Raw genomic sequence first — 15,867 nt, forward strand, 5'->3', positions numbered from 1 at the left:
CGGCCCTGCGTTTGCACACTCAGCTTGTACTTCCCGGTCTCCGCAGGAGGTTCCCCTATGACTCCTGCGTGTCCAGACCCCTCGCCCTGGCCAGCAGCATGATGGGGGCAGCGTGAAGCCCCCCAGGGCGGGGCTGAGTCCCTAGTCGCCACTTGCTCAGTCGAGCCCCGAGGCCCGGGCCAGGGGTCAGCAGAGGCGCTGCCTGCCACACGGCCACCGGCCTGCACAGCCTGCCTCCTGCCTTGTCTGCGGGCCCGCGGTGGGACGCCAGAAACTGAGCCGCGCACCATGCTTGCTCGGGGATGATGCACACTCTGCTGGTACTTTGCACACTCATTCAATCCCGGGACGTCATAGGGCTGCCTGAGCTCCGAGCTCTGCACCCTTCACGCATACATTCTAATGCTCCGAGGGAGCCCCTTTCCTACACGCCCTCGGTGGCCTGGCCAGGGTGGTGCGAGGGCACCTGGTCGTTGGCCAGCCTGCACCCTGCAGGACAGCTTTCTTGGGCTGCCCTGCGACGCCACATGGTCTACGGCTGGAAGACCTCACTGCTCGTTGCAATCTCTAGTTTCTGTGCTGAGGTCTGACTCTGCTCTCGCGCCTTGCCTAGAACCAGAGCTTTCCAGGTGGCTCCCAGCATGGCTTCTTGTGGCTTGTCCTCCCTCTCCACATCCTTCAGTGATCACCCGAGTTCCCACCCTACTGCCCCTCTCACTTTCTGTATTTGGGCTTCAGGGTTCTGGTGACTCTTCTTATTGGTGAGTCTTCTCATTGGCAGACACCTGCAGGCACTTGGCCAATTAGAAGCCTTCCTCTGTCCCATGGCAGGTTCCACAAGCCTGCTCTCCCCCGGGGCAGGCATTGTGAGTGTGAGTCCCAGTGTGGTGTGCGTGGGGTAAAGGGCTTGGTGGGGGTGAGAGGGACCCTGTCGAAAAGGCCAGGCATGGGGAGAGAGGGGCTCAAGGTGAGGCAGAGCTGGGACCATGGACACCAACCCAGCACTCTGGCCTCTGTCTTTCCTAGGTTTGAGTCATAGGTCTTCTCTCCAGAGTGTGTTAAGTACAAGGATGCCAGTTCCAGACCTCCACAATCTCTTCCTCACCTCCATTTCCCTCTGCCTGTGGGCCTTTGGAAGAGGGCATCAACCCTGTTGTTTACTCACTGCTGTTTGCTCCTGGGGCTGCCCTTGGTCCAGTGAGGGCCAGGCCAGATGGCGTAAGCTGGATGGTGTAACAATCCTTCCTACTTCCTTGGCCAAAAAGCTGCCCCTGACCCAGTTTCAGGAGAGCTCTGAGTTTGAGGTGCTTGTCCACAGAGAGAGGCCACACGGAACCCCCTAGGTCCCTGTGCTGCCCAACCTATAGGATAGTGGTGGGGAGCCAAGTCATAGGTATCCACCAAGACCAAGAATCTAGCTGCCCTGGAGGAATCCCTGGTGGCTCGGCAGTTTAGCACCTGCCTTTGGCCCAGGGCGTGATCCTGGAGTCCCGGGATTGAGTCCCACATTGGGCCCCCTGCGTGGAGCCTGCTTCTCCCTCTGCCTGTGTCTCTGCCTCTCTCTCTCTCTCTATGTGTGTGTCTCTCTCTCTGTCTCTCATGAATAAATAAATAAAATCTTAAAAAAAAAAAAAAGAATCCAGATGCCCCTGGTGACCCTCAGATGTGGCTGGTACTTCCAGGGGCTCCTGGCTGGGCCTGGGGACCTCAGTGTGATGGGGAGTATGTACCTTAGTAGCAGCTCTAAGTGAGAGACAGAAACATTCGGGGTGAGACACTCTGCAAGTGGAAGTGACCTCTGCAAGCCCTACCTGGCCTAGCAAACTGTGATTAGAGTCTTCAAATGCAATGGTGCAGGGTGAGGCAGGAGGAGCTCTCTCGCCAGCCCCCGGCTTTGGTCTGATGTGAGGGAGCCACGGAGCAAGGGTTCGGTAGCCAAACTGGACCGGCTGCTTGCTGGCTGTATTAGTCCTGACAGCGAACAGCAAATCTTTAGTGAGTTTACCTAGAAGGTCTCTGGAGGTGGAGGAGGACAGTCTGTACCTTCCCCCAGTCCTGGGCAAACTCACCTGGGAAGGGAGTGGATTCTCTCTCTGCATATGTTCCAGCCTCAGATGCTGCCTTTGTCTCTGGGTGTGTATGTCGATTAGAATTAGCTGCGGTTGTGAGCGACAGAAAAGCCCAAACTATATTGTAGTAGATAGGGTCGACATTTATTTCTCTCTCCCACAAGTGAAGTCTAGAGGTGTTCAAGTCCAGGATTGTTATGCAACCATCAGGAACCCGGGCTCTTCCTATCTTACTGTGTCACCAATCTTGAACACGGCCTCTTCCTCAGGGTGCAGCACTGCTGCCAATGCTCCAGCCACTATATCAGCATTGCAGCCAGCGAGAAAAAGGAGTAGCGAAGAGGAGCACGTGCCCCCCTACCCCACTGCTACGAAAAATCATGTTCTTAAGTCGCACAGGATACTTCTCTGTGTATTCAGAATTTAAGCATATAGCTGCAAATAGCCTCAAGGGGAGATTTTAAAAAATGTAGTCTTTAGTCTGGATGATCATGTGCCAAGCTTAAAACGAGGGGTCTTGTTGCTGAGGAAGAAGATGGAACACATACTGTAGTATATAACTAGTTGCCCTCTCCACAGCATGAGACCTGAGTAGAGGGTTCTGGGTGCTGGATGATTCCCATAGGCTCCTCCGGAGAGCATCCTGGCTGTGGCGAACGGGGTTCTGCTTCCCCATCCGGGCTCTGCCTCCAGCTTTGGGCCTTGAAGTTCTCTTTGGAGCTGTGGTGATAGGAATACGATCTCCCTGGTGTCTCCAGCAGGGAGAGGATGAGTTTGATGATCAAGGCCAGCCACGCCATCCCAAAGAGGATCCATAGGGACACTGTATTCTTGTACCACAGCGGGTACCTCCGGGAGGGGTCCATCCCTGGGGGAGAGGCAAGGTCAGAGGATGGAGGCCTGGGAAAGTCAAGGCCACTTTCCCAAACAGAAACAGTGACACATGACTTGATACACAGGAGCAGCATATGGGACATTCAAATTGGTCTGAGATGGCTGGCCCTGTGGCCACCTCTGTAGGACTCTAGGAAGCCTCCCTGGCTTGACACCATGGGTTTGGAAGCTCAGTTTCCTATTTGTCTTTCTGAAAGACTCTGTGCTCTATCCCAGTGGTTCTCAAAGTGGGGTCCCTGGACCAGAAGCAGCATCGCCCGAGCATTTGCTAGAAATGCAAACGGTTGGACCCCACTCCAGACCTACCGAATACAAACCCTGGGAGTGGGCCCAGAAATCTGTGTTTTAATAAGCCTTCCAAGAGATTCGAACGCCCTCTCTGTTGTTTGCTTGTCTCCGTGTTTGGTTTCCTCATATCTAAACAGAGGCAACTTGCCAGCAGCTTTAGGAAGAACAGATGGAAACACCGGAGTTTGTATCCTGCCTCCATTCTTCCTAGCTGCGTGACTTGCATCTGTCTGAATGTCCCTCACCTATGAATTGGGGAAAATAATTTCTTTCCAAGTCCTTGCTTGGCTTTTGGGCTGGAGTCATAAAGTTTTATCCCAAGGGCCTTATCTACAACTCCAGCCTCAATTAGCACACCTCTTCCTGCTGAGTGCTGTGCTCCTCACGCGGGCTTTCTCCTGTTTATTTTTTCAGCTATCAACGGTCCAGCCCCAGGGCCTTTGTATTTGCTATCCTTTGGGCTCAGAATGCTCTTCATTTCCAATTCCCCTTGGCCTAGTTAACTGCCCCTTGTCCTGCAGATAGATCCCAGCTAGTGTTCACTCCCAGAGATGAGACTGAGACCCTCTGTTACACTCTCTCACAGCCCGTGGGCTTCTGCTGGGTGAGTTACTTATTCTTTCTGGGCCTCAGCTTCCCCATCTATAGAGACAACAAGAGGTCCACCTTCCAGGACTGTGTTCAAGTATCTAAGTTTCTCAGAAGGGGGCCTGGCTCGTAGCAGGTGCCCAAGACCTGCAGCCTGGTGACTGTCTTAGTTACCACTGGTCCCTCACCTAGTCAGGACTGGACAAGTATTGGCGGAGGGAGGGGACAGATGGAGGTCACTGGGAGGCTTAGCTTGCTCCATAACTTAGTTCTTCCTTCTTTCCTAGGGGTTTATCTTGCCTCCCTCATCAGATTGGGTTTGTTCAAAGGGCAAGATCTGACTTTATATTCCCTCAAAGTCTTTCCCTGTCTTTGTGTCCTGTCCCACCACCTTTCTATCCACCCTCTCACCCTGTGCCTCTGACCCCAAGACAACCTCTCTTCCCTGTCATTCAAGCCTGGGCCCCTCTCCTGGGTCCCAGCTCGGGAATGAGGCTGCTGACCCAGACCCCACCTCGCCGCCTGGCAGGAGCCAGGATTGGATTAGGCTGATTGGGTTACGGGGCCGAGATTCCGCTGGCGGTCCCAAATGAGATCAGCGGTGAGCCAGCTCTCTGGCCCTGCCACCCACCAGTTCGGCTTGCTCCTGGCAATCGAGGGGCGGAGGTGTTCTTCTCCCCTTTTATTTCATTTTTTTTTAGCCGAAATCATAAGTGGCGGGAGATCTGGCAGCTGGCAAGGCGCTCCACTGAGTTGCAAATGCAATTGGGGGACGTGGAGGGATGAGGCCGGGGAGGAGCCGGTGGCCGGGACCAGGGTGCCGCTCTGGCCACGGCCTTGGCCTTCGGGGAAAGAGGAGTGGCCGTGGAGACAACACCTCTGTGATTTCTGACGCTGGGGCAATGGGCACCCCGAGTTCAGGGGGTGGATCTCAGCATTTCCATCCAAGGAGAGAGCTTGACCTCGTCCTCGGAGGGCAGAGAAGGCTGAGAGACACATGAAGATGCGGGAGTGGGGCTTGTCTCCTCTAACTGTGGAAGATCCTGCAACATACGTGTCCTGGCTTGGGAGTCCGTCCTCTCCCTGCTTTTGGCTTGCCTGCTCCATGAGCCAACCTCTCTGGGCCTGTTTCTCCTTGCACATGAGGCACTCAAGTGTGGTCACTTGCCACAAGGCCCTAACCAGAGCAAGTGGCAAATCTCTGGAGATGTGGTGAAGGGGATGGCTTGGCCCAGTGCCCCTTGAGGGGAGTGGTCTGCCTAGAGGGCTTAAAGGGCTCCTCTTGTGGATTTGTTTTTCGTTTTCTAAAAGATTTTATTTATTTATTCATGAAAGACACAGAGAGAGAGGCAGAGACACAGGCAGAGGGAGAAGCCAGCCCCATGCAGGGAGCCCGACGTGGGACTCGATCCTGGGCTTCCAGGATCACGCCCTGGGCCGAAGGCAGATGCCCAACTGCTGGGCCACCCAGGTGCCCTCCTCTTGTGTATTTGAACCAGATCTCCTCAGTCAGGATGTCTGGTGTGGAAGGAGGCTCTGGGAAGTCTTTGCCCTATCTATCTATCTTACTGCCACTCCCCGCAGCAGGGCTTACAGGAAGCAGGGACCCTGATCACTGGTCCTTGCTCCAGCAGTGGGGCTGTGTGGATGGCATTGGCCTTCCCTTGGTGCTGGTAGAGGCATTTCCTCCCATTTGCACTGTATCCATGTCTAGAGGTCTAGAGAGAGCTGTCCCTCCTCCTGCTCATCCTGCCTCAAGGGACTGTGGTACCTCAGGATGTCCTCACAGAGATTCCCCTTCAATCCCATAGAGGCTTCTAGAAGGCAAGATGCCGGGGGGTGGGGGGTGGGGAGGGACTGCTCTCAGCTATCTCCACCCAGGACTAAACTTTGGGGGACCTGGTGATCAGTGGGCATGAAGAAACTGCAGCTAAGAATCCTATTCCCCCTTTCTTCCACCTCTCCTTGCAATGGACACCCTCAGATAAGCAGGCCTCCTGGGTTTAGGACCACCACTGGGGCAAATCCTGAGTTTCCTGCTCTGAGCTCTGGTTGTTTTGGCAGACTGCACCAGGACCTGTCATATCACACAGGCCTGGGCTGAAGCTGTTACGGTGGAGTCCCTGGTGGCTCGGGTGCAGGGCAGAAGAGAGTGCAGAGTAGAGAGGGAGGCAGGGTTTAGCCACACAGGGGTCTCTCACATGGATTTTGGACTCTATCCTGACTATGGGAAAGCACTGAAGGTTTTCAGAGGAGCTGGGCAGGTGAAAGATAGCACCTGTAAATTTTAAAGATCCTAAGAGCCAAGGTGGGGACAAAGATACAGGCTGCTCAAATCCACGGTACCATTCCACTGTGCTCTGTGTGAAAGGCAACCTCTCAAGGGTTGTCCAGGGCCCGACTTGTGTAACCAGCCATATACGACAGCCCGGCCTGGATTCGAGGAGATGGCAGTCGGAACACAGAGGAGAGGAAAGATCCAAGAAGTCATTCTCTGAGCTGTGAGGGGGGCAGATGTGGCCCTTAGAGCCACTGGTCTCAGCTCTCCTCAGACACATCTCTCCACTTTGAGGGTCGGAGCGGGAGCATACCCAGTTGGAGGAAACTTTCTCAAAAATTTCCTTCCAGAGCCACAGGCTTCCTCTCAGGATGGAGAATGTCAGGAAAGGACAGTAGAGGCCCCTGACACAGGGCCCTTCTTCCTAAGGAAAGAGAGGTTCAGGGAAGGGGACCCTGCATACAGGTGAGAAAGCCATCACCAGTCAGCCCTGCAGTCTTGGTCCCACAGAATGTCCCTCCACTGCCACCTGCTGGCCACCTGCCTTGGCTTTACTATGCAAGGCCAGTGGCTTCTGAGCCCCTTGTCTTGCCCACACTGGGTAGTGACTGCTGATTAAACCTCACCCTGGGCCTTCTGGACCACACAGCCCTTCCTCACTGGCACTCAGAGTTTGTCTGCCAATTGTTTTCCAATGGGGACCTAGGGGAGCCTGAGATTTCCTGAGTCTCCCAGACTTTCCTGCCTAGTCCCTGTGGTCTGTGGTGTGGAACACATGGTCCTCGGCCCAGGGACAGTGGGAAGCTTGGCATTTCTTGGGGCAGGGTGAAGTAGGGAGGGGAGACCCTGGGACAAGGAAGGATCAAGGAGGGAGGTCAGAGGCACCCCTAATTTGGGGGAGCACTCATAACAATAGTTGAGCCTTGGACATTCTCACTGCTTGTCAAGAAGGCCAGGAGTGTGACTTAACAGCCAGCTCCAAGAACTGGGGTCAAACTCCAGTTGTTACTTTTTAGCTGGACCTTAGCCCTCTCACACAACAAAGCAGGCTGAACTTGCCAAGGACTGTGTCCTCTGGACTTTGGGCCTCCAAGCCCCCACAGGGCTTGGCACGTAGCAGGTGCCAGCTGATGGAGCAGGCAAGTGGAGGCCGGGCAGCTGAGTGTCCAGGCCAGCCCTCCCACCACCTGCAAGGTTCTCTCACCAATCACATAGTCGCCAAAGCCCACGGTGCTGAGGGTGATGAAGGCGAAGTAGAAACTCTCCACGTAGCTCCAGCCCTCCATGTGGCAGAAGAGCAGCGGGGGCAGCAGCAGGAAAAACAGGAGGCCTGAGAGGAGGGTGCTGGAGCCCACCAGCCACCGAGCTTTGGCCGGGTCCTGTGGGTATACATAACAACCCAGCCCACGTTGGCTTCTACCTAGTGCTGGGGAACAGACAGCCTGGGGGCTGCTGAGCTGGAGGCAGGATGACCCCCCCCCCCCAGTAAGAAGGGGCTGCCCTTGGGGCCCCTTCACCTAGTCTGTGTTCTCCAGGTTCCTGGGCAAGACCTTGGCTGGCTCGTACCCTTCCTGTCCGCCAAGTGCCATAGTGTCTCCCCGACTGATACCCCTTTATTGCTAAAGATCCCCATTCCAGGCAGTGGCCTCCAATCCCACCACATCCCCACCAGTAACCTTGATTCCCAGAAGTAACCCCCTCTTCAGGGCCCCCTATTCCCACTACCTCCCTCATCCTAGAAGTAACCCACCCCACCCCTTACTCCAATGGCTCTTTCACCTGCCAGGTGCCCCCCAGCCTGCGGGCACAGCGGTGCATCCCCTGCTGCATGAGATGCCCAAGTCGGTTGAGCACCACGAGGTTGAGCGGGATCCCCACAAGAGCAAAGAAGATGCAGAAGAGGCGGGCGGCCATGGTCCGGGGGCTCAGGTTGCCATAGCCTGAGGCAAGATGGAGGCAGATTAGGGGACCTCACCCCACCCCCCTCCAGACTCGGCAGCTGGTATTCACTGAGGCCTTTCATTCCCATGCCAGTACTGTGCGGGAGGCTACTATTCCTTTCCTCCCTCAGGCCCACCTCATAACCAGCCTTCCAAATGGGGGTGATGCCTCGTGTTTTACAGACTGGAAAAGTGAAGCTCCAGGAGGCTCAGCAGTGTGTGTGAGCTCAAACCTATGAAATGTGTGAGACTCCCTTCCCTCCCTTCATTTCCCCCTCTGTGGACAGACAGAAGGACATGGACAGGGGCATGGAAGGGTGTGGAGCCTCCAGGAACTACCCCTCCTGGATGGACTGCACCATTCCAGCCATCGCATTGCTACCTGCAGGCTCCTGTTGCTGGGCTTGGCCCCCAAGCCAGGCATCCCTGGACAATGCGGCACTCCTAGCGGGCATTGTTGTTTGGGGTTCCCACCGCCTGGCCTAGCTGAGCCTTGCTCAGAGCCACCCTACAGTCTTGGCCTACTCAGGCCCTTCCGTCCCTCTCTGCTTTCTCACGTATCATACCTGCTTGGCAGTCTGGGGCTCTCACCATCTCTCCAGCTCCTTTGTCCTTCAAAAACCTCCCTCCCCTCCCCCGATACATCTCTTGCACATCTGCTTCTGTCTTGATACCTGATTTCCAGAGGGCCCTAACTAGCACATCTGGGCTCCCTCTCAAACCCCTTGGGGGTGAAGGGTGGTAGATGGACAATCAAGTGCCCTAGGGGAGGTGGAGGTTGGCTATCTTCTCTGTCATGAAGATGAGGGATGGGGAGGCTAAGGGGAGGATGAGGCCTTCCTTAAAGGATTCCATTAGCCTCGGCATTCTTTCCTCCATCTTTTCTCTTTACTTCTGTCCCCCTATTTCTGGGTCACCACCTGTGTCTTGTCTTCTGTAAAATGCAAGCCTCATTGTATTGTTTCTCAGGTTATGAGCCGTCATTATTCCTTGAGTCTGCTGAGGAAAGCCCAAAGTCTTATCCAGCCCATCTCCGAGCTCATCTGGGCCCCTACTTTCCCAGTTCTGGCCACACTCCTGCCCTGCTGAACCCCCAGACCCCCTCCCACCTCTGTGGCTTTGAGCATGACTCTCCCTCTACCAAGAGCGTGCTTCCCTCCTCACTGCCTACACTTGGTGGCCCAGGGCAGCAGCTCCTCCAGCATCTGTCAGCTTTGAGGGTAACCCACTGTATAAGAATGATTTGTTTCCAAGTCTGCCATCCTCAAGGGTCATGAGCCCCTCAAGAGCACAGGCTGAGTCATAATCAGCTTTATATTCTCACCATAGGTGAGAATATGCTCACCTATATGCTCACCATAGGTGCTCACCTTCATCAGTGAAGATGTGTGTTGAATGAGTTTAAGAACAAAGGAGTGAATGAATGAATGAATGAATGAATGAATGAATGAATGAATGGAAAACACAGGAACAAACGTGTGCATGGATGAACAGATGCCTTATACTCTGCCGCATCCCCCCAGACTGGCTCAGCACTCCCACATACCCCATGCTCACTTGTACTGGTGGTTTGCACTCACCCTCACCTTACTGAGGGGTCTCAGAGGGCATAGTCTCAAGAGTGGCCAAAGCATGCACTAGAGCATGGGCTTTGGAATCAGAGGTGCTTCCTGGGTTTGAATCCCAGCTCTGCCCCTTGAAGGCTGTGGGACCTTGGGCAAGTGGCTTGGCCCTTCTGAGCTTCTGTGTCCTTGCCTGTAAGATGGGGATGTGGACATGTACCTCACAGTGTGCTGTGGGACAAAAGGAGGCAATGGGGTGTGTCATAGATGGGGATGAGCACCCTCAAGCATCAGGTATACAGAAGGTGCTAAAGGAACATTGGCTTCATGAATGAATGGATGAGTGACCCAACTCCTCCTAGACCAGCTTCTGGTCTGAGGACATCAGCAGCCTCCTCTAGAGCCCCATGCATCCTCCACCTTTTGGCCTTTCTAGGTTCTTTCATCTGAAAAAGGAAACCGTCTTTTGGCATCCAGGCATAAGTGTCTCAGTAAGCCTCCCTGTCTGACTCCTCGCCAACCCCTCCTCCTCTAGCTGTGGGTCCTCCCAAGTCCTATCCTTTGTCCCTGGGTGTCTTTTCTAACCTGTGGAATGGTGCCAACATTCCACCTCCAAAGCTGGGAGGAACCCCGTGAAGCTTCTGCCTTTCTCAGACCTCCATTAAGTGAGTTTTCTCCTCCCCATTATTCTCAGCCAGCCATAGGTCAGCACAGTCAGTGGACATCAGTGAAGCCTTCAGTTCAATGCTTGGTGACCATGGCTCCAGTTGGCCGCCCACCATCTACTCTTTCACTTTGCTAGTCCAGCCCTAGGATATCCTGAGAGGGCCTGACCAGGAAGGAAGGCCTTGTGTGGTTAGGCTGCTCTGAACCTCCTCCAAAGTCAGCCCTCATTTCCAACTCTTTCCAGTCACCTGGTCCTCCTTTCTACCTCGGGGCCTTTGCACTTGCCTCCCTGCATATTTACATGACTTTCTCCCTTATTTTGTTCATGTCTTTGTTTCAGTGTTACCATATCAGCAAGGCCTTCAATGGACACTCTATATACTATAGCCCCCATCACTCTCAGACCCCCTTACCTGCATTATTTTCCTCTAAGCACGTCCCACCCCCTGAATATTGCCTATGTATCTGTTTGTTTGTTGGGTGTCCTCCTTCAGTAGAGCATCAGCCTCCCAAGGGCAGGGACCTGCCAGTTTTGCTCACCATTGTTCCCCCAGAACGGTGGGGCTCCCCCAGCTACTAAGTCTCTTTGTTGAATGAATGCATGACTAGATAAGTGAACAAATGAGCAGCCAGGGATGAGCTTCATAGGTGAGGGACAATTTGGGGGCTCAGGCCGGTCTGGCTGGTCTAGAAGTGTTTGAGGGCCTGTCAGACCCTATTTCATTTCAAGGCTTGGAAAGTACAGCCCTTACAGGGTGCTGGACCCAGGCAACAGGGACACCAAGGAGGCAGTCCTCTGCTGGGCCTCTCAGATTACTCCTTCCTTCCCTCTTGGAATGTTCCATAGGTAAGTACCCCATCTCCCGTCTCCACCCTCCTCCTCTCTGCATCCTCTTCGTGTGCACGTGTGCGCACATGTGCGTGCGTGATGTCAGAATGCCAGGGTTATGAGCTTCCCTACTGTTCACCCCAAAATAAGTGGGGTCCTCTCTTTCTTCCTGTTGTTTGGAATTCCCACTCTAAGGTAGAATAAACCTTCTGAAGGTAGGCAGGACTGGAAAGAGAAATATTGTCCCCACTCTGGATTTCAAATTCTAATTCCACTCCTTACTAGTCTTGCAACCTTGGGGAAATTGTGCAACACCTGAGTGCCTCAGTTTCCCCCTCTGTAACATGAGAATAATAAGTCCTATCCTTGGAGGTGAGGCCATATGGACGAAATGAAATTTCAATTGTAAACGTGCCCCCCACAGTTGCCTAGTAGAAGCAGACCATGTGTGCAGTGTGGGGCAGGTTCCCCCTTGCTCTGCCCTCCTTCCCTCAGAGAGGGCTGGCTCGGACCAAAATAAAAGGAAAGGATGGGCTGCCAAACTGGAAATTTGCTGGGCCAAAGTCACAGGCCTCGGGCAAAGGATGTCGGAGGCGTTGGGTTTAGAGACTAAAGAAATATTTCTCCCTACACCCCTGCAGTGACTGTGCATCAACATCACCTCCTGCCCTGGGACTCAATAAGCGCTGGTGGAATGGGTATTTTGGGAATTAATGAACGTGTCACTGTTTGTTGGGTGCCCGTTGAATGTACTAGGCCCAGGGGGTGTAAAGAGGAATAAATACCATTCTGGCTGGTCCTTCCTGGGTCACAGGGTCCGTGGAGCTCTGAGGGGGCTCCCAAGCACGCTGGCCTCAAGGTGGAGGACTGCCCAAGCTCCCGCGTAGCCCTGACACCCGCTTCCAAGAAGCATTTGCTGATTTAAAGCGGGATGGAGACTCCTCTAGATGGAGAGGGGCCCTCGTCTGGCTCCACTCTTGGGAGGGCAGAGGCGGACACCAGATTGCTACTGAAGAGGATCCCAGCGCGAGCTGATGGAGGTGGCCCTGGCCAGCAGTGGTGTCAGCCTGCCACCTGCTGGTAAGTCTGGTGTCGTGCAGGGGCGGGGCGACTCAGAGGGCCGGCGACGGGGCTCTGCACTTGAGTTAGTTCCCGGGTTTCAGAGCTGGAGGGATCTAGGCTGCTCTTCTCCTTCCCTTTCCAGCAGCCCCCAGGCACCTGCCCAGGGCAAGTTCTACCTTTGCTCTCCTGAGGCAGGGCTAGGGACCCGGGAGAGAGACCTGGCTCCAGGGGTCCCTGTGTGAGGGAGGAAGGAGGCTTGGGGAAGGTGGTGAGGGGGTGCAGGGGTGCCTTAGGGAGCTGGGAGAGGCCTCCAGGGGTGGCCACCTTTCCCCAACGCTGAGAACAGGGGGTGGAAAGGCTCTTTGTGAATTTCTGCTCCTCCTTCCTTCCCAGGTTTTCCTCGCCCCCCATGGGCCTCCACCCCGGGCTCCGCGTGGGCTGGGCTTGGCGCGGGACACTTATAAAGCCGAGAAGCGTCCTTACTGCTGCACCGGGCAGACCCTCTGCTTCCTGCAAGGTCGCGTGACGCAGAACCCTCCAGAGCAGCGCTTCTCAAACTTGCACAGAAACCCCCTAGGGGCTCTGGTAAAATGCAGAAAGTGATTCTGCAGATCCCAGGGGAGCCTGCGATCCTGCCCACAGGTGGTGCCCCCTCTGCGGGGCCTGATGACACTCTGGGTCACAGGGCCCTGGTGACCCCTCCCCTCTGAAAGGCATTGGTCCCCTGTCCCCCATCCTTTAGGGGGGAGGCCAGGCTCCTCAGTGCCACCCACTCTGGTCCCACCCTGCTCTTACCAATGGTGGTGACGGTAGACACGGAAAAGAAGAAGGAGCCCACGAACTCCCAGCGCCCCATGCTGGTGGTGTTGCCAAGGACAATGTCCCCACTTTGGTAGGCTTGGATGATGCCCTGGGGGAGAGGTTGCAGTGACCACCAGGCTCTGGGGGGCAACTGGGCCCCTGTACCCAGACACATACACATGTGTGCATGAATATCGTGCACACGTGTGCGTGCAAACACACACACACGTCATGGACAATCCTCACAACCACTCTTTGATCTCAGCCCTTCCAGGGCAAGGAGGCTCTTCCCCTCCATCCAGGACTTCTCCAGGGGGCAGGGACCATGGGGGGCAGGGACCACGGGGGACAGCTCCTCCCCTTCCTTACCCTAGGGCTCAGGTCAGCTCAGGATGTCCCACCAGCTGGAAGAACACCATGCCTTCCCCCCTCCCCTGCTTACTCCTATCCTTGCAATAAGCACTGCCGGGCAGGACGTGTGGTGTTCCAGGGGTCCTGGAGATGTAAAGGACAGGACCTCTGTCCTCAGTAGGACAGAGACAAACTGCGCTAATAGGGTGCGGCCAGTGCAGCTTTGGGCATTAAGGCAGTATGATCCTGGAACAAGATACCCAACTTATCTGTGCCTCAGTTTCCTTATCTGCAAAATGAGAATACTAACAGCACCTACTTCCTAGAGCGGTTGGGTGGGTGAAATGAGGTATTTGGTGTAGACTTAGAACAGTGCCTGGGACATGGTAAATGTTAGCGGCTGCCATCACCATCACTGTTACAGATATAATAATAGGAGCCCGGGAACACAGAGAGGAAGGGTGTTCATTCTGATGGATATAGAGGCAGAAGGCTTCATGGTGGGGGTGATGGTTTAGTTGAGCCTTCTTTGATAGGCAAAAAGGACTGTTTCTACTGGAAGGCCATTTAGGGAGATGGGCCCCGGTGGGCAGAGCCTGTGGGGCAGGACGGGGCCTGGGATCTAGTACAGGGAGACTGAAAGGCAGCCCGGAGCCACGCCATGCTTGGCTCTGCCGTGCCAGGGATGGAGCAGCAGGCCTCTCTGAAGGTCACCCAGCAAAGAGGAGGCAAGATCAGGTTTGTGTTTTCCCTGGCAGCTGGCAGCAAGGTGTTAGCAGACCAGAAGTGGAGAGACTCTTGCAGGGGTGAGTGAGGGAGAGGGTCTGTATCCTGGCCCCAAGTGGTCCAGGAGGAACAGAGAAGAAATGCTCAGAAGCCTAGGCCTCTGGTCCTATTTGGTGGGGGTAGTGAGGGAAGCCTCTAAGAGCACTGTGAGAGTGTGTGGATGCAGGGAATAGGTGGAGGGTCGGGGTTGGGAAGAGGAGGGCTGCTTGCTCCTGACCTTGGGGGAATCTAAGTCTTTTTTTTTTTTTTAATTTATTTATGATACAGAGAGAGAGAGAGAGGCAGAGACATAGGCAGAGGGAGAAGCAGGCTCCATGCACCGGGAGCCCGACGTGGGATTCGATCCTGGGTCTCCAGGATCTCGCCCTGGGCCAAAGGCAGGCGCTAAACCGCTGCGCCACCCAGGGATCCCAAGGAAGTTGCATGTACTCAGGGGGAGGTCTGGGCTGGAGACACCAGACCCTTATCTTGGGCATGCTGGAAGCCACAGCGTGGTTCAGGGAGGTGTGATGTGTGAGTGGAGCACGAGAGGTTGGAAGAGAAGCCTCTGGAGATGAAAGCCCTGCTGGAACTTTGGGGAACACCCTTCTTCCCTCAGATCCCTTCTGAGCCCCATCTTGGTGGTTAACAGGCCCAGCTCCCTGCCTATGCAGCCAGGTCGTTGTATTTAACCTCTTTGAGCCTCAGTTTCTTTATCTCAGAAAATGGGATGATGAAACGGTACCTACCTGTGAGGCAGGTGAGGACAAAATGAGTTAATACAAGTTAATCCCCCCAGAACAATGCTTGACACACAGTGACTGCTCCACAGAAGCACTCATTGCTGTCATTGTCCTCATTGTCATCTTGCCCGGGCGGAGGCTGCGGGAAGGGAGGTTGGCCACCTCTGCGAAGGGGCTGCTGCCCAGCCTCCAGGACCAGGCAGTCCTGTGTATTTGTGAAAGTGCAGAGGTGGGGGTGGGTGGGTGGAGGCGCTACCCCAGGTCCTTAGCAGGGACAGTCCTTCCCCTGCCCCGGCGGCAGGTCCAAGGGCTCAGGACTCTACCGCTGCTCCAGTGCCTGCTCACTTCCCCCCAGAAACATTCGCCTGCTGCCTTCTGGGGATTGCCTTCGGGTGGGCCGCTCTGGGACTCAGACTCCAAGGACTCAGACTCGGCACCGGGACTGCGGGCTGGGGATTTGGGGCCAGGGGTTGGGCTGTGGGGCCCGGGGAACGAGGGGGGTCCCGGGACGTTAAAGCATGCGCGGTTCGGGCGGGCCCCAGTCGGGGGTGGCCTGCGCGAGCCGGGGGCGGGGGGGGGGGGACCTCCATCCATCTGCTAGCCCCCCCCCGCCCCGCGAGCCCCCCAACCCTCCCCCCTCCCCTTGCCCCACGCCCCCCGTGGCCCCCCAGCAATCCCCCCCCCGGCGCCCTCACTGCCCCAGAGCCCCCCCCGCGCCCCCCGCCGCGCTCGCCCCTGACCCGGATCAGCGAGTCCAGCGCCGGGCCGTCCAGGCACGTGAAGTTCCGCAGCAGAGCCCACTTGTCGCGCTGGAACCTCGCGCTGGAGTCGCGCGCCGCGGGGCTCTCCAGCACCCAGAACACGCCGGCGCCCAGGGCCAGGTAGGCCAGGTAGGCGAGCAGCAGCAGCAGCGTGCCCGGCACCGCGCACTCCGGGGCCCTGGGGTCCCGCGCCGCCGCCGCTCGGGCTCGCGGTCCGCACAGCGCCGGGGAGGCGGGGAGCCCGGCGCCTGGAACCATGGACCCGGCGGC

The 15,867-nt window shown here is 55.9% G+C and overlaps 1 protein-coding gene across 1 annotated transcript; it reads right to left on the reverse strand.

Moving 5' to 3' along the window:
• Nucleotides 1-2,191: 2,191 nt before the first annotated feature.
• Nucleotides 2,192-15,855, reverse strand: KCNK17 (potassium two pore domain channel subfamily K member 17). The gene is made up of 5 exons (XM_038553371.1): nt 15,577-15,855; nt 12,972-13,086; nt 7,897-8,057; nt 7,322-7,496; nt 2,192-2,937 (listed from the first exon to the last, which is right to left on the reverse strand). Exons 1-5 carry the CDS (start codon nt 15,853-15,855, stop codon nt 2,630-2,632), a joined length of 1,038 nt encoding a protein of 345 aa, XP_038409299.1. The 3' UTR covers nt 2,192-2,629.
• Nucleotides 15,856-15,867: the final 12 nt, after the last annotated feature.

The sequence above is a fragment of the Canis lupus genome, chromosome 12, assembly GCF_011100685.1.
Source record: "Canis lupus familiaris isolate Mischka breed German Shepherd chromosome 12, alternate assembly UU_Cfam_GSD_1.0, whole genome shotgun sequence".
In the NCBI taxonomy this organism is placed as follows: domain Eukaryota; kingdom Metazoa; phylum Chordata; class Mammalia; order Carnivora; family Canidae; genus Canis; species Canis lupus.

Bases quoted from the DNA above. Each gene is read 5' to 3' on its own strand.
- KCNK17 (XM_038553371.1), bottom strand. From the start codon at position 15,855: ATGGTTCCAGGCGCCGGGCTCCCCGCCTCCCCGGCGCTGTGCGGACCG. The intron at 8,058-12,971 runs GTAAGAGCAGGG...ATCTTGCCTCAG, and splicing joins GTCTACCGTCACCACCATTG to GCTATGGCAACCTGAGCCCC. The intron at 2,938-7,321 runs GTGAGAGAACCT...CCTCTCCCCCAG, and splicing joins CTTTGGCGACTATGTGATTG to GGATGGACCCCTCCCGGAGG.